Source organism: Microtus oregoni, unplaced genomic scaffold, assembly GCF_018167655.1.
Source record: "Microtus oregoni isolate MIOR12 unplaced genomic scaffold, Mior012 000018F_ref0000195, whole genome shotgun sequence".
In the NCBI taxonomy this organism is placed as follows: domain Eukaryota; kingdom Metazoa; phylum Chordata; class Mammalia; order Rodentia; family Cricetidae; genus Microtus; species Microtus oregoni.
In genome coordinates, this window is record NW_024543077.1 from 39,149,447 (window position 1) to 39,168,093 (window position 18,647).

At 44.2% G+C, this 18,647-nt stretch overlaps 1 protein-coding gene across 9 annotated transcripts in view; it reads left to right on the forward strand.

Annotated features, from left to right (window-relative positions):
• LOC121458927 (SPATS2-like protein) overlaps window positions 1-18,647 on the forward strand; it is a 156,872-nt gene that overhangs the window by 66,613 nt on the left and 71,612 nt on the right. For 8 of the 9 annotated variants that reach the window (XM_041668331.1, XM_041668332.1, XM_041668339.1 and 5 more), the window contains one exon: window positions 9,088-9,148. In XM_041668331.1, the coding sequence (XP_041524265.1) occupies window positions 9,088-9,148 (61 nt within the window). Of the gene's footprint in view, window positions 1-3,785; window positions 3,865-9,087; window positions 9,149-18,647 lie in introns of all 9 variants that reach the window. The other variant, XM_041668335.1, reaches the window with a different exon arrangement.

Consider the following 18,647-nt stretch of genomic DNA (forward strand, 5'->3'; position numbering starts at 1 on the left):
GAGTTTGTGGTAAGAATTTTGGGCTCTGGGGGGTAAAGAGTTACGTAATGTTCTTGTCACAAGCCTTCTGGGATTTGGGATTTGTCTTGTGGGCAATTGGAGGGAAGGAATAGAGACCTGGGTGATCTACATGGCCACAGCCTCCTAGGGTGTGCCTGGTGGGGGAGGGTCTTCTGGGGCCCTTTTTTGCTTCCCACAACATTGGCCTTTGTAGAGACAGCCTTGAGGATGAGCACATTTTAAAGACTTGAATCTACATTGTTACATCTTAAAAGAACCAAGTGTAATTGAATTGCTGATACAAGCGGCTACTTGTACAAGGTCCAGGTCACCCTACATCTCTATGGAAACGCGTGTTTGTTTTAAAACCTAGCAATCCAAAGTGGGTTTTTAATCAGGTCGCTTTCAGAGATAAGCATTTTATTTATATTCTCCAGCCATCGAAGACCTGTGAAATCAAATAATTTCAAATTAAGTAGAAAACCATGGCACAGAAGAATGTTAATAGAGCCTGCCACATGTCCAGCCTCCCCCTTCCCGTCCCTAGTCTGTGCCCTCACCCGCCGCTGAGATCGCCCCATTTATTCCCACTGTCCTCTGTTCTCTTTAGCTCCCAACTTGCGCTCAGCCAGGAAGGGAAATGCGTTGGCACTTTATGGAAAAAAAAAAAAAAAAAAAACAGCTAATCTTCACTCATCACCATCCGCTAGTGCTGTTAGTAAAAGGGAAAATTCAAAGTGGGGGTGTGCAGTCTGCACTAAGTGCTCACCCTGCCGGTCTCCCCACTGTGTGTGCAAGGTGCTCAGAGCCACAGGACCCTGCTCCCTGCCTCAGCACCTGCCTGGGGGTGAAAATGGCCTGGAACTCAGCTCTGTCAGCACATTCTGCCCTAGATCTGCTCAAGTGATATTCTAAGTGATTGGAAGCTTTTATCTGCCTTGGAAAGCAAGCCTTTTCAAATAAGTATTGACTGTTAATGACCTGTTTAAATAAAACATTCAATTTCCCTTTCTTCCCCCCAACAAAGAATTGAGTCGGCAGAGACATTTCTAAAGGAAAGGCTAGCCCTGCTTTTCAAAGGAGGCTGAGCCAAAGCTTTTAAATGTGACCATTTTTTTCCCTGACATTTGCCCTTAAAATGCTATTCAGTCAAGTTGTGCTCACAGGAGGTTGAGCACATGAAGTGTCTTTGAATAAAAATGCAACCTTGAGATTTTTTTCCTCCAAATTAAAAAAATGCCCCAACTAAGTACTGCCCTACGAAATTCATATTTCTGTCACCATGCTGTCTCGTTGTTTATGAATGTTCATTCTTAACAATCAGAGAGACTTTCCTCTGAGGGATGGGTTAGTTACCACACAAGACCTTTTATTAAAGAGGGAGAATTAAAAAAAAGAAGAAGAATCCATGGAATGTAAATCCGAGATCGCAATAATTACAGGTGAAGGAGAGAGGACCCAGAAAAACTGAAGGAAGTCCAGGCAGCAGCCACCGGTCCAGGTAGTAAATTTAGAGAAAGTCCTGTTTATACAGAATAAGCCTTTTACTCTCCAGTTGACATGTGGGCACCCCTCTGTGCACAGAAGACTAGATGGTGGGTCTCTGAATTCGGTTAAAGGTGATCTAGATAGAAGAGTAGCCTACTACATCAAACTCTGCACCCACTCGCTCTGTGTTTTAAGGTGAGCGTTCAGCTCCCTGCCACTCTAAGAGTCCCCGTCAACTCAAAGGACCTTAAAGGTCACTGAATGCATCCACATTTTCTCCACCCTCGGAAACTTGAGGCTCGCGTGCCAGAGTTACCTGAGGCCGTCAGGAATGCAGGCAGGCACCCTTTTAGAAACCACACCACAGGTCAGCTTTTCCCAGCTCCCCTGTCCGTGCCTACTGTCCGGTTTCCACCACACGCTGCTCCAGAATGACGGATGTTGGGAAGAGAATGAAAGAAGTCAGTCTGTGACCCTTAAACCTTCTTTCAAAAGTAACTGCATGCCCTGAACTAAGTCACAATGCAGTCATCAAGATGTCCCTATCCCAGGAGACTGGTGGTCAAGGTGTTGTGTCACCAACATCTTGTATGCAAGATCTGAGACTGGTGTCAGAAAGTGTCTCCATTCATACATCATCACTGCATGTTCTAGGCTGTGCCAAGTTCAGGCGCGTAGACATATTAATTGCTGTAGAACAGGGACACAGATGATAAACCCTTGCATGCCATGCAGTCCCTGAGCAGCTTCGTAGCATCAAATAGATGTTGCCTACAACCATTTGATGTGGCTCTACACACTTTCAGCTGAGCCCGGACATTGGTAGAACCATCAGTGGACTTTCTTTCCCGGTGCTTGACTCTGCAGCGTGTGTACATTGTATTTCTGTCTGGAGGGCCAAAGGCTGGACCCTCAGGACTGTATTCTTCCTACAGTTCAAAGTCCACGAGGCTGTGATAATGGCTAGGGGCCGAGTCAGCAGGCCTGGGTTTGAGCCTTGGTCATGTGGCTTCTTGCCGACTCTTGACTTACTAGTCTCTTTGCCCACACTGGTCACGAGGAGAAAGAAAAAAGTTATCTATCATTTGCATCCTAGAGTCAAGAGGGGGTGAAATGAAAAGCAACCAAGCCAAACTACGTGTGTCCAAAGCTAGGAGAGTACCTGGCACGCTCGCTGCACATTCTCCATGAGTATGCTCATTGATACGAATAATGTTAGCAAAAGATCCACTCTTTAGTATGTAGCAAGGAACTACCAGTTATCCATGTAGACTTCCGTGGGACCCCAGCTACTGTGTGTTGGGTTGAGACCAAGGAAAACACTCTCTTTATGTCTGAGGACAGAGATCTAGTTCAAGATTAGTGAGTGGGCTCTCACCTTGAGTCTGGTTGAAATCCTGATTACCATGTTCCTCTGCGCCCAGCCTGGCATACAACAGGCTATTTGAATTTCTAGCAAGTCCCCAGTTGTGCTGAGCACGTTCCCCTGGGAACCACTCTCCAAGAACCGCTGCACTGGCCCAGCACTTTGCAGGAGAAACAGAATATGTACCCACAGACATAAGTTTGAATTCTGTGGTAGACACATTAATAATAATAATAATAATAATATAATAGAAATGGATGGAAAAATGGAACAAAATGGATAATATACTTTGTTTAACTTAATCTATGAAACACAATGATTTCAGCATCCAGTCAACATTAGAATATGAACGAGAGAGTTTGCATTCTTGTTGTGCTAAGTCTGTAAAATCTAGGAACTATATAGTTCCAGCACTTTCTTTTTTTTTTTTTTTTCGAGACAGGGTTTCTCTGTGGTTTTTTGGAGCCTGTCCTGGAACTAGCTCTTGTAGACCAGGCTGGTCTCGAACTCACAGAGATCCGCCTGCCTCTGCCTCCCGAGTGCTGGGATTAAAGGCGTGCGCCACCACCGCCCGGCAGTTCCAGCACTTTCTGACCCAGACAAGCTGTGTGCTGTGTAGGAGGGTGACCCGGAGAGCAGCTGACACTATTCACTACCCAGGTTTCCCAGGGCCTCACACACTTCCCTTTGTCAAACACGGTAGAGGAGCTTCTGGTTATCAGCCAGGAGATCAGAAGGATCCCTGCCCTGTACCAGGATGCAGTTGGGACATTTGCCATCTGCCCCTGCGGCTCACAGAAAATGGCTCCACCACTCTGCTAATGAGTCCAGACCCACAGTCTGGTGATGATGTTTCCACAAATCGTGGGAAGCCGCTCCTAAAAGCCTCGGCAGAAATTGCTAAGATCGTCGTCTTCCGTTTCTCTCCCAGCCTTCTTCTGGTTTTCCAAGTCCAGTTCGGGCAGTGTGACGTCACGCCTGAGAACAGGAAAGTGAATCTCAGAGCCACGGTAGGTTTCAGAGAAACAAAAGTGAAATTGTCACCACCTCCCCAGAGAGCCAGGGAAATGCTGAGACGTCAGGCAGCCAGGCTCAGGCCACTCTTGGAAGCTTTCCTGTTTCCATGACTGCGGGAGGAACACAAATATTTGAACTGGGAGTCGGTAATTGATCACGTTGACATACACATTAAACTTCATTGTATTATGTCAATTGGAAATGCTGAGGCAGATGTATTTGCCAGAATTCCTACTATTCGGGCTTATTTCTCATAAAAATGTTTACTTTTGTTTGGAAGCTAGTAGGTTTTCAGAAGGGCATTAATGCATACTATTTAAGGCCGTTGCTCGGCAAGGCTTTCAGCTTGATAGAACTCTGGGGCTGAAGTGCTTGGCGTTAACCGTATTTATGTTTTATTAATTTCACTCTGGAGGGGCATAGAGATAATATATTAAAATGGTGAATTCTTTTCTTTGTGATTGATGTCTTTGCCTGATAAGTTTTTTTGCAACTCCTTGGTCTTTATTTTTGCCTAGGGTATATAGTAAAACACGGTACCTAGACATATTTCTAATGCTGTTACTGACATCTAAGTTATTGTTTTAAGAAAAAAAAATCTTCAGCCATTAACTAAGCTTTGGAAATGCTGTGAAAGCCAGCGTTTATGTCTCTGGGCATCTTCGCTGCGCTGGCTGACAGGCTGACAGCGAACGTGTCTCCATAGACTAGAGAGTGCATGTCCTGGATACATACAGTGTGTATGTCCTGGATACATGCAGTGTGTATGTCCTGGATACATGCAGTGTGTATGTCCTGGATACATGCAGTGTGTATGTCCTGGATACATACATACAGTGTGCATGTCCTGGATACATACAGTGTGTATGTCCTGGATACATACATACAGTGTGTATGTCCTGGATACATGCAGTGTGTATGTCCTGGATACATACAGTGTGTATGTCCTGGATACATACAGTGTGTATGTCCTAGAACACTGATATTCAGAAAGCATCATAGGCAACTTTGTTGTTGTGCAAACATCATGGGGTATACGTACACAACTCTAGACTGTGCAACTTCTTTCACACACAGGCTATGTGTTGTGTGTCAACCTCTGTGTGTTCACTACAGTGCCTGCCTACAGCAAGGCCCCAGGAACTAGTCTATTCCACGAATATCTTCAAGTGCTAATAAGAATTAGAACCTGTTTTGGTTTTTCTTCTCCCAGAAGTCAGAGCTCTCCCTGCCTTGTTGACTTGACAATCTTAAACTCAACAAGGATAGGGGATGAGGAGTGTGTCTTATCGAGCCCTAGTGTTCTACCAGGTGTGATAACCAAGCATAGGTTGGAGGATTTGTCTCTAAACACCAGAGAACCCAGGGATGCCAGCATCGGGGGCTTCCGTCTGCAGCAGTTTCGCACAGTTGGATCCTGGGCTTATTGTATGGAAGAAGGGGAAAATGTGCTCCTTGGAGGACACGATCCTTTACTACCTTCAGTAAACAAGATTGAGATTAGGTGGGACTGGCTGGCCAGATGCAGTCCGTAGCAGGACAGAGAGTCTCAAAAGCTGAGGGCCACGGCACAGTCTCGTCCTCAAGGAGCAGGAACAAGGCAAAAGTGTGCTTCCGAACAGCCAGGCAGGACCAGTGCCTGCCAGAAGAGGTGAACACTCATGAACACCCCAAAGCTGAATTTCTTCCTCACCTCCCAACAGTGCCCCAGCACCTGTTCCTACCAGTAGAACCCAACTTCATACCTAGTTACTTAACTCATCATTTTAAAAGGCAAACTAATTTTTTGTCTTTTTAGATTAAGGCCCTTCACTTAGTTTCAATAATTGGCACTATGGGCAATTTCCCAACCTTCTAATGTATACCAACCAGCAAAAAAGAACATGGTTTGGAAGGGACACTGGAATCTACCCAGAAAGAAGAGCCTATAGGGGCAGCCTTTCTTATGGGAAAAAAAATAGAGATCAGCTCCTACAATTCCTCCTATCTTCACATCTGAGAAGCCTACGTAGCCCCATCCTGCATTTGTAGCTAGCATTTCCTTTCATGGAAAAATAATGTCATGATTAATCTGTCCTTAAGAAGGGCCTTTGTTGAATTGCACTGTGAGGTCAGTGAGCAGAGAAATTGCCAAGAAAATAGGAGTGTGTGTGAGGGGGGGGGGAGGTAGAGGGGAGAGAGAGAGAGGAGAGGGGAGAGAGGAAAGAAAGAGAGGGGAGAAAGGAGAGAGAGAGAGAGAGAGAGAGAGAGAGAGAAAGAGAGAGAGAGAGAGAGAGAGAGAGAAGGGAAAAAAGAGGGGGAAGAGAGAGAGAAGAGTGGGGGGAGAGAGGGGAGAGAAGGAGAGGGAGAGGAGAGAGAGGGAGAGAAGGAGAGGGGAGAGAGAGAGGAGAGAGAGAAGGAGATGAGCGAGAGAGAAGAGAGAGGAGAGAAAGAAAGGAGAGGGAGAGAGAGAGAGAGAACACATTCTGTCTTGTGAACATAGCTTACCATTAGCGCTCCCACTTTCTCAGAACTTAGAAACACCTGTTCACTGGGATTTCTCCCGGAGGCCTCTGCGGGTTCTGACTCTTCAGTTTCAGACAATGCTGTAAATCTAGCCTTTAAAGCCCAAATGCAAACAGAGAAGAAAGCAAAACCTCTTCCACCTGGTTTCATGCATCTCTAATGGGAAACTGGTTGTGTCTGGAGAACTCCGCTGGTGGAGCTCCCCAGGCTTTCTCTATCAAATGGCAGCAAAGCAAGAACACCGTTCTCTGCCCATGTAGCTTCATGTGTGTACATCGCGATATCCCTTCCATATATACACAGTCACACCCCCTAAAAAAGCCATATAATTGGTGGGTGCTTATGTTTGTTTGTTTTTTTGTTTTTTGTTTTTTTTTCGAGACAGGGTTTCTCTGTGGCTTTGGAGGGTGGGTGCTTATGTAAGGCCAGAATCAGACCACCAAGCAGAAGTCTGTGAAGTGCCGTCTTTGTGAAGGTGTTTGCAGGCAGAGGCTGACAAAGGTTTCCCTTTTCATGGCTGTGATCGGAAAAAGCCTTGCATGCCTTCCGTGTCCATTGTCAGAGACAATCAGAGAATAATCTTTTCCTAGGACCATTTAAGGTCGGGGTAATTCAGAATGAAACAGAAGTATAGCTTGCCAGCTAGTATATTTGCTGTCTCCCTTATGCCAGCTTTGGAGACACAGCATTTGCCAACTGAATGAAGGGAGAGGTGTTTGCAGTGGGGTGTGGCTGTCTGTCTGTGTGGAGCCTATTCCCGAGAACCACCTTCCTGGGAGTGAGTGTGCAGGGCCCAAGTGCATATGTCAGCTGGCAACGCTCTTTGGAGAGTTCTAAAAATAAAATCTGATTGTTTCCAGTATTTAATAATATGTCTAAACAGGATCCTATTTGAGGATAATTAAGATTAAAACTGAGTCTGCATTGGATACTGTCAAGCTTTCATCCAAAAACTGGCAAAAGGTATTAAATCAAAATTTATAGTTTACTTAAGACCTAGGTTTAAGCCAGGCGGTGGTGGTGCACGCCTTTAATCCCAGCACTTGGGAGGCAGACGCAGGTAGATCTTTGTGAGTTCGAGGCCAACCTGGACTACAAGAGCTAGTTCCAGGATAGGTTCCAAAGCTACAGAAAAACCTTGTCTCAAAAAACAAAAACAAAAAAGACCTAGGTTTAAAAGAAAGTAGAAGAAATCAAACCATGTTCTTGCGAGCAGCCTCTTCCACATGTGTTCTCTGGAGATGGGGCTACTTTATGTCAAAAGTCAGATAGAACACAAGAAAGTGTTTCCATGATTCTTGATTGAGAAAAAGTGGTGAGTGTGCAGATAGGTCCTATGTGTTCAGAGTGGCCAACTGCTAACTTCCAGGCCAAGCTGTCAGGTGTTTTAGTAATGTATTCTCTGTCTCAAAAAAAAAAAATCGAAACAATTAAAGACTTGAGATACACTTCCAATAATAGCAGTCAGCAATTTTTGACCAGATAGGAGAAAGAAAAAATGCCAGAGTTTGATGTGAGGAACACAGATCTCACAGTGGGACTCAGAGACAGTCGTGGTGGCATCTTGCAGTGAGGGGTAGGAAGATAACGAGCGTGTCCAGGGTCCATCAAGACTGGAGATGATCCACTCATGGTCTTCAAAAGATGTGCTAAGAGCACCGCGTGCCCTGGAAGCTGTTAGTGCATTCTAAGTGTGCCAAGGGCGAGCCAGCGAGGGAGGTGGCTGCTGGAGCTGGAGTGGCCAGGAGAGCCACTTCTTCGGGAAGGAGACACTTGAGCTACGATGAAGTTGCTAAAGGACTTTCCAGAGAGAAGGAAAAGCGGGAATATTGTTTCTTCTATTTAGCTGCAGTGCTTTTCCCTGGCTCCTTCTGTAGTCCTCATGACCTGTGCTTAAAACACTTAACACATATGTGAGATCACCCAGGCTGTTGACAAGCTTGTGACAGCGAGGAATGCCATGGAAATGCTTCCTTGAAACTGGCACAACTTCAGTTTTTGACCACTTCCCCTTTTCTTTTCTTTTTTTTTTTTTTATGATAAGAAATGCAGTTTGGTTCATTCCCGTCTGCCTGGGTCCTTTTCCACGTCAACACAGCATGAATGAAAAGATTTTCCCTTGGCTTCCAGAGTTACCGCACCATGCTTTGAGAACATACCTGAATCAAATGGTTAACTGGAAAGGGTTTCTGCCTTCCAAATAGTCCTCACGATCAGGACCGAATGGAATTGTTTGCTATGTCAAAAGGAGCATGTCTTAGTTCCTTTTTCTTGCTGGGCTAAGACGCCGGGACCAAAATAACAAATAGAGAAGAGAGAGTTTGTAGGGAACTTACTTTTCAGAGGGTGAGTCTGTGGCCATCATGGTGGGAAGCGTGGCGGCAAGCAGGCAGGCATGGTGCTGGAGCAGTAGCTAAGAATTCACATCTGATACACAAGCTGGAGGAAAGACAGAAAGAGCAACCTGAGAATGGCCTTGGCTTTTGAAATCTCAAAGCCCACCCCTGGTGACATACCTCTTTCAGCAAGGCCATACCTCCTAATCCTTCCTAAACAGTTCCACCAATTGGGGACCAATCATTCAAATACATGAGCCTGTGGGGGGGGGGGTGGCATTCTCATTCAAACCACAACAGGACCTTAAAAAGTGACACATTGGGAAGTCCTCCATCACTCAAACATTAACCATTTCTCTTATCCCTTGTTTATAGGGCTAATACCCCTAAAAGGAAGATGGCTGAGCTCAACACTCACGTGAATGTCAAGGAGAAGGTAAGGTCTTGCTGCTGCATGTTGGCTCTCAGGAACTGCAAACTGGATGCCATAATCCTTGCTGGGAAAACCTGATTATAATGGAAGGAGGGGAAAAAGAGTTGCAGGGATACATAGAAAGTTTGTTGTGCTGGTATACTATGAATCAGTTGCGCTGGTATACTATGTATCAGTTGTGCTGGCATACTATGTTTCGGTTGCGCTGGTATACTATGTATCGGTTGCGCTGGGCACTATGTATCAGTTGCACTGGATACTATGTGTCGGTTGCACTGGATACAATGTATCGGTCATGCTGGTATACTATGTATCGGTTGCGCTGGCATACAATGTATCAGTTGCGCTGGTATACTATGTATCAGAAAGTTACATCTGTGGACTGTGTGATCAGCACAGTCCATTCATTTGCTCAATTCTGACCTTGATCTCCATGCTGCACAGCTGAATCACCTGGCTCAATTCACATAGCAGGGAGGCAGCGTCTAAGAGCTTAAGTCTGACACAATCTCTCCAGCCATCCTGCAGTCCTTTTAGATGGCCTGTTAGATGTCTTTCAACCCTGAGAGCTCATGACACTGATTCTCCCTCCCATTGTTATCATTTGTTATGAACTGGTCCCTTTCCCAGTGGGTCATCATTATCTTCATCTGTGTATTAATTAATACATTGTAGGATTGATGCCTAATGGTCCAGAATCCTCGGCCATTGAGATAAGGCTGTCCCACCTACCTCTTGGCAACAGAGACTAAGAGACTCACACACAGAAACCGCTGTCAGTCTCCACTCACTTCACAGTCCCCAGAGGTGTCCCAGACTCCTCTGGACTGCCACTTCTTTAAGGGCAGGTATTTGTCCCTCATCACTTTGTATTCGTGCCATCCTAAAAATATAGCATGAAGCCTGAGAGGAGTGACATTTGTGAAGTCCTAGTGATTCTCTTCTTTACCTGATGCCGGTGACATGGCCCCAGACATGCAGATGAGGCACCTGCTCCCATTGAGTGCCATCGAGAAGCCAAAAGTAAATGCAAGAACATATAACTGAAGGCAATCGTTTCAGGCCAACAGCTTTGAGAAACACACAGTAGGGTGCTTTGGTGGGAAGGCAGGTGGGGAGGGAACTACTTCACAGGAGGAGGTCCCAGGAGCCCTTTGAGAGAAGGTTGCATTAGAACTGACAGAAAGTTGAGGGGAAGGAAGCAACCATGGAAAGATCTGAGGGCAGAGAATCCTATGTAAAAAAGCAAAAGTAAGTGCATAAAACGTGTGGAGTTGAGTGTGTTCGGAGACCAGAGAGCAAGTAGGGGCCTCAGGTGACAGGCAGAAGGGGTGGGACATAAGGTGGGGGGGGGGCATCACTTGGCCTGGGCCATGACAGAGCACAGCGAGTGGGCAAACCACTGTAAAGGCCTAAAGGGGCTGATGTGTCCAGATGTGTGCTGTGGGGGTTCAGCAGGAAGGTGCCATGCTTGGCTTCAGTGTATTGCCTGGAAGGCCCTGTGAGTGCCCATGTGAGGATGGTGGGTATTTGGCTACTGCTCTGCTGTAAACATCAAAGTGTTGGCAGTGTTTTGGGAAAGGCTGATGTTTGAGTTGTAAATATTGTGACTCTACATGACAATGAGGCAGAACCCCTCTAACTCAATGAGTGAATTCCCCCCTCCCATGTCAAAAGTTAATAGCGTTCTCAACTCAATCAAATCAACCATAAGGAGCAAGAGAAATTCTGACCATATGTAGTTTTACTTTGATTTATTTTAGTAGACTTGTTTCCTTTAGTTATTAGCTTTTGTGGCCTTTAATGATGAGTTTGTTTCTCAGTGTGTCACACCAAGCAATGACATTTCCGTTCTGAAAATTAAGAATAATAACAACTGTTAGGTCTTAATTTATAAGTCTTCATTGATTAGTGAACAGATCCTCAGTGCTTTAGAAGCAATATTTAGTCATCCTATTGGGAAGGCGGAGACCAGGAAATTCCTGGAGTGTACTAGCCAGTCAGCCTCACCAAATCTGTGAGCTCCAGGGCCCACTGAAAGGCCTTACTCAGAAATTAAGATGGATGGTTCCTGAGATATGACACTCAGGCCAACCATAGGCCTCCACACGCACACAGGCATAGACACACACAGGCCCACATTCACACCTGTACACACACACACTTGCACACATACACACCTGCTCACACACAGGCATAGACATACACAGGCACACACACAAGAATAACAAGTAATGAAGAAATACATAATCTGTTCTGTTTTAGAAAAAGGTTTGACCTTGAAATGAGTCCTTTCTGTATCTCTACTGGATCAAAGGGACAGATTGAATACAAGCAATTTTTGTCTTTGTGCAGCTTTTTTTTTTTTAGTTCAGAAAAGAAGCTAATAATGTTTAATATCCAGGATAAATAAATGTTGGAGGGAGGCTGCTTATTAGTTCCTGGCCACTGGGCTAGCTTAGACCCGAAATAATTACACAGAAACTGTATTAATTAAATCACTACTTGACCCATTAGCTCTAGCTTCTTACTGGCTAACTCTTACATATGAATTTAACCCATTTCTATTAATCTGTGTATTACCACATGGCAGTAGCTTACTGGCTAAAGTTCTGGCGTCTTTCTCTAGTGGGGCTCCATGGCTTCTTTCAGTCTCTGCCCTTCTTTCTCCCAGCATTCAGTTTAGTTTTCCCCACCTAGCTAAGTTCTGCCCTGCTAGAGGTCCAAAACAGTTTCTTTATTCATTAACCAATCAAAGCAACACATAGACATAGGACCTCCCACATCAACTTGTAATAGATACTTATAACACTTATTTCAAAATGACTTTGTATTATTGGATGACAACTACAAGGATTTAAACTGTATCTGTGGCTCAAACAGAAGTCCGTCCAATTTCCTCAGTGTGGTGTGCATTTTCTTCAGGACCAGATCCATCCTCTTCCTTCCTTTCCTCTACCACTGTCTCTGCACACGTGCCCTTCAGCCCACCATTGTAACCTTGAACATGCATGCTCACAGGGCATTGCCAAGGCAGGTTCCTGTGTGCCTGTGTGGTTCATCTTGCCGAGCCTGAGCCTCACTCCCCTTCCATTCCAGAACTCTTTAGAGTCTCTGCATCCTTCATCACAGCTTGCTTCAATGTCGTGTGGGCTTAGGTGTCTGTCTCCCTGCGTCAAGACCTGCTGTTTCTTGGGAGCATGGTGTGGGCCTTACCTTCTTGGATTTGACCCATGGTTAGCCCCTTGGCTAGAGTTGGATAAATGAATGGGTAGCGGATGAGTGAACACAAGTATTTGAGTAGTTAAGGTCTTTAGAGAGTTGATGAAACCTCATTTATGAAATTTTATCAAATCTCAAGGCTTCTTGAAAAATGGAATGTAGGTTAATGGAAATGTCATCTCATTTTTGTACCCGTGGCTATTAATGCATGTTTTAAATTGCTTCTGGAAACAGGAGCTTAGTTGGGCTTTTTGGGCTGATGACGTGGACTTTAGAAGATGGTGAATAAGAATCAGGATAACTAATGAGCTTGCTAGGTGAGCAGATGCTCATGGAACAGATCTCCAAAGCAAACTTGATGGAAGACGGGCAGCAGAAGAAAATATCTAGACAACCCGGGATCTTATCTTTGGGGATAGTTCACAGTTTACAAGTATTTTCTCATCTATTTTACCTTGTTAAAGGTATGTTTTTCTTATTTTTAATTAAAATTTAGGTGTGTGTGTGTGTCCACCTGTGGGCGGAGTGTGTGTACATGAGTTTATTTAAATTATTTTTCTTAAAACAAAGTTCAACACTAGCAACTCCGTGGATCGATTAGTTGAGAGCGTACTATTGAACTTCTTCCTGCTTAAAATACATAGTTATCAAGTAATACTGATTTACAGAGCTTTAACATAAAGAATAATAATGAGTGATATAGAAAAATAGAATTTTTGTCGGTTTTTTAAAAATATATTATCAGTTATTTTCAATTTAGTAAGAAAATTATTGATGAAAAGTAAAGGGAATCCTTGCTTATAAAACAGAGAGGGTGTGCTCCTAGTGTCCAGGTGTGGTGTAGTAAGCCATTCCCGTGATGAATGATTCCTGAGCCACCATAGGGGACTTCATGCCCTTGGGAGTGACCTCAATAAGGAAGGCTATGGGGAAGCATACGTCTAGAAGGCAGGAGTTCTCTTTTCCACAGTGAGGAGCTGAATGGCCTGTAACAAACACTGAGCTCTTTCACGCACATGTGAAGTTCCAGGGTTCCCCAGAATGAAGTCATCAAATGCAACAGTAAGTCTGGAAATGCTTTATGAGTTCTTAGTAGGATACAGGCGCAGGGCAAGAGCATCTGTTGGTTTTGCAAATAAAAATGGAGACATTGCCTCTCATTAGCACATCTTTCAGTGTTCAAAATGCAAATCCCTGTAGAACCAAGATTGGGAAGGGGAAAACCGTCCCCATGAGAAGACAGAAAAGTGGCCTTGACTCTCAGATCTGGATAGGTATTGGTGAGCTGCCCTGCCAATAATTGAGGCAGGACGGTATGACATTGTGGAAATGGGGACCAGCTCGGCCTGCAATGTCATTGCTTGGAAGTCATCTATTGGGAACAGCTTTCAGAGCAGGCAGAGCTGCTGGGGTAAATTGGATTGTAAGCAATCGCCGCGTAGCATCATTGAAATGAAAGGGGACAAGACTCTCTTGTCCACTCTGCGTCCGAGGTAGTGGCATCATCACCGTTTCTGCAGGTCACTGCAGAACGCTCGGATCTGAGCCCAAGCTGCTGGCTGTGGCAGTCAAATGATTATCTCTAATAAGCTCCATTTTATTATTTCTCTCGGTCCGTGTTTTGCAAAGTACTGAAGACGTAGCTCGGGTGTTTGTTTGGGAGGGAAGGTGGCCAGAAGAAGCCACGAGTTTGATTAGAGATTTTATCAGATCGGAGGTGTTGATATTCAGTGTGAAACATCTTTAAAATATTAACCCGTCTCATAGAGAAACCATTTCGTAGGAGTTGGGATGAGTTTTAATGACATATAGTTGTTATATATATACAAAGAATCTATGCTCCAGGAGAAGCCTTAATTTTATAATTTTTCACGAGAGTTGAATTTAGCCCAACCGTTGGATTCAGATCACAAGAACACCAGCTCTGTAGCTCTCAGATTCCACGGTGGGGCCCGTGCTTGTCATCACTTTTCTCATGGGAGGCGGTCATTTAATTTCCCTTTCAGAGAAAGGAGAAACACTGACAACAGTTATTGCCTAATACGTACGTACAGAACCGCTGTTATTGTTGCTTGGCAACCAGAGGAGGCCAGACAAGGCATCTAAAGGAACTGAGTGAATCAATGGAAATGTCACCATCAGTTTCAGGGGATCAGAAGGAATTTGCTATCGCAGGATTAGGGATCACATTGCTTTGGCCAAGTTACATGACCGGAATACACAAGGTTTCTTCTGTTTCTTCTGTGCCCCCCCCCCTTTCTTCTGGCCTTTCATGGTAGATCCTTTTGTACGACGGCTGAGGGATGTATGTGTAGGAGACAGATGATTAATGCTAAAGAATATGAGAGCGTGTCAAAAACAAAATCATTTGGCAGCAGGGGAAAGTAACCTTGGTTGACAATCCCTTGGAATGTATGGGGGTTTCTCCCACATTCTAGCTAATTTCCCACAACGATCCTCCAAATTAAATCATCCAGTTTTATAGATAAAGATTGACACAGATGGATGCAGCAATGATTTCTTCTCTTCTGACCTTGCACATTGAAAATCCGTCGAGAGAGATCCATAGGTACACAGATCAGCAGATTTAGCACTTAGTAGTTAAATTCTTGTATTTTCCTGAAGCCGCTTTTTCTTTGTTATGCCAGCAGATAAGACTTTGAACTTGCTTGTGTACTTAGTGATGCTATAGATTTTACTCCCCTCCCGGTGTCTGTCCATCAAAATATGGTTTAATAATTTAGTCGAGATTCTATAATAGTAATCGTAGGTAATTATGGGTAGGGACCGTTCGTAGGAAGGCAGGAGGTGGGGTGTGCCTCCGTAGGGTGGAGGTGCAGGGTAGTGATTTCGTGGCAAATGTAAGAGAGAAGGCAGATGCAGCTAGAGACAACCTTTATGATATCTTTGAGAGGAGGGGAAAAAGAGAAAAATCCAGCAGAAAAGGTCTCCAACTGATGGGGAGATTCAGATCAAAGCTGCCAACTGGAAGACTCTATGCCCCTCACAGTGGGGACTGACAGCATCTAGAGGGGCAATGCATGGGACCAGCACAGCATGGCTGGGCTGTCAGTCAAACTGTGCCTCCTACAACGGACTTCTCTAGCCTCCACAAAACTCAATTGCATCAAAAAACTGTAAAAAGAAAATTGAGATATACGTAGCGCAATTTCTAATTGGTCTTAATAATAAAAACCCGGAGTCAGATATTAGGGGATGAAAGCTGACAGATCAGAGACGCAGAGCAGCCAGCCACTAGTTCTTATGTCTATGAAATCTCCAGCCTGAATTGGGTGCCCTGTCTCTATAAGTCCTCAGACTGAATACTATAAGCTCCTGTCTCCTCCTACCTTATATTCCTCTCTCTGCCCAGCCATATCCCTTCCAGTCTCCAGCCCCCTAGTGTGGAGATTAAAGGTGTGTGACTCCCAAGTACTGGGATTATAGGTATGAGCCATCACCGTCTGGCCCTGTTTCTCTTTGCAACTGGAACAATGTATTGCAGCCCAGGGTGTCCTTGAACTCAGAGAGAGCCGTCTACCTCAGTCTCCTGAGTGCTGAGATTAAAGGTGAACACCACCACTGCCTGGCCTTTATGGCTAGCTACTGGCTAGCTCTGCACTCTGATCTTCAGGCAAGCTTTATTTGATAGATCACAAACAAAGTATCTCCTCAGATATTTATTTTGGAGTTTTATCATATGGTAAAAGCACGAGTTCTTTATTTTGCTGGGGGAAAAAAATAAATAAAAAGTTTTGGAACCACTGCTCCGAAATAATTAGCAAATTAAAATACAAGCTCTTAAGGGGCTAGTGGGCTAGAACAGGTGACAGTTGATGGAGCAAGAAGACGTGGCTTCAGTCCCCAGAAAACACATTTAAAAGCCAAGCACAGAAGTGTGTACGTGTGTCCCGTTGCTGGGAGGAAGGGACGGGTAGATCCTGCATGCTCCCTGGCCAGCCAGCCTAGCCTACTTGTCTAACACCAGGCCAGAAATAGACAACAACTAAGGAGCAGTAATTAAATTTCCTCTGATCTCCTCATTCATGTGTAAGGGCACACACACACACCCACACACACACTTCATGACCCAGAATTCCCTTGTCTTTGCACACTGGACTGTGCTACCACTGGTATGAGGGTCTTCTCAACTTCTAGAGTAAGGCATCATTTAATAACCTTTGCCCCTAACTCTGCTTCGAGCCACATTTAAAGTAGAAAGAGGTCCAGTTCCTTCCCCGGGAAAGTCTGGTGTTTTGCTACATTGTGTCTGGTGTTTTGCTACATTGTGTCTGCTCTTTTGCTACATAGTGTCTGCTCTTTTGCTACATAGTGTCTGCTCTTTTGCTACATAGTGTCTGCTCTTTTGCTACATAGTGTCTGCTCTTTTGCTACATAGTGTCTGCTCTTTTGCTACATAGTGTCTGCTCTTTTGCTACATAGTGTCTGCTCTTTTGCTACATAGTGTCTGCTCTGTCCGCCTTGTTGTCTTTTTGCCCCAGGTGAATTGATTCATTACCCTGAAGGGGCAAGAATCCTCCCTCTAGTAGATCAACCTGTGGTCTCATGCACTGTAAAAGATACAGACAGGGTGCTGGACCGCAGAGGGAGTGCTTCCTCAGACTCCATGGTAGCTCCTCTGTTTGGATTAGCGTGCACAAACTTCTATTCTGTGGAAATGCAGAAATGTCATTAAACCACTGAAGCGTTCATTTGTGACTCGCCAGCCCACATTCCTTGTGGCTCTGTCTTTAGGACTCTTCAGAATTCTGCTTCTCCATCTTTGAAGGTAACTATTAGGAAAAGTTGTTGAAATAAATATCATTTCTCAATTATATAATAATGAGGGTTTTTATTGTAACATATCTAACGTGACAATGTCCCTCTTAGAATCTCAAACCTATGACATGGCGTTAGCTATGGGCACAATGTCTCTGAGATTCACCTGTCTGGTAAGAATCAAGCTGTCCCTTTCTCTCTTCCCGGTGCCTACCTTCACGGTCCCTGGAAACCACCACAGTATCGTCTGCTTTAAGAGTCTGATTATTTAATACTTCCTAGGAGTGGAGCTCGGCCGCATGGGTCCCGTGACGGGCTCTTAGCGTTAGCAGACTGTCCTTAAAGTTTATCCATGCCATTGTGTTGCTGCATATCTGAGCATTTTCTTTTTATTAAGGCTGCATCACATTTCACCGGAAGTTTTCTGTGTGTGTCTGTCATCCATTAGGGAGAGAGATTGGTCTTTTCTTTTAATACCTACAGCCAGATGTAGCTGGCTTATTGGACTGAAGGCTGTTTTATATATTTTTTTCTTTACTGTCTTTAGAGGAAACCTAAACAAACAGAAACTTGTAGGAAAAACAGGATCGGGTCAGTTAACTAATCATTTTGATTATTTTAAAACAGCGTGCCTTTTTAAAACTGGTCCACCCTTGTAAATAAAAAGGAATTGTATTCCCAGTGTCCATGGAGGTTTATGATCTGCTTCCCCACACCACAGTGAAGAAATATCCAAAGCTAATATACTTTAGAGATTAAGTTAACTCTCTTCAGCTGCTATTGACCAAATGGCAATTACCTTTTTCTATTCTAGTATTGATTAAAGGATTATAAGTGAATTACACCCTTTTTTATAATACTTCTTATCTGGGAAGTTTGGTGAATGAGAAAAAGATAGAAGAACTGCATTAAGGGTGAATGGAAATAGTTACCACTTTTTCCTCAAGTAGAGGAAACCGCAGAGAAAATGCGGAAAGAATGTTCTGGATATTCTTTCTGGAACGGGATAAATTAAAAGTATCTTGTTTGTCTACTCTTGTTAACATACCCAAACCAAAACAGCAGCTTGTGAATATAGCATTGCTTCTTTTTCTTCAGGAATAAGTCTAAATATGGAATTCATCAGAGACACAGACAGAATATTTACCTAAGCCCTAATGCCACCGAGTATGTGGCCAGCTGGATGGAAGCAGACTTTTAGCGGACTGAGGGGCTCACTGCCTCTAAAATTATCTGCATGTCTAATTAATTATTCTGGGGAAATTGGAAGAAAAAAACCAAACACAGTGACTTAAAAAAAAAAAAAAAGCAACAGCCAAAAACCAACTCAGGCCTACACTGAATACATGCCATCTAAATGGGTGAAATGAAGGGTTTGTTAGCCTGTTGCATGTCTCAGTGTATATTAGAGGGACCGTTGCCATTAGCAACCATCATATACATGGCCCCTTGCTTTTGTTGTCTGTACCCTTTCAGGCCAATTGTATTCAGCAGTGATGTC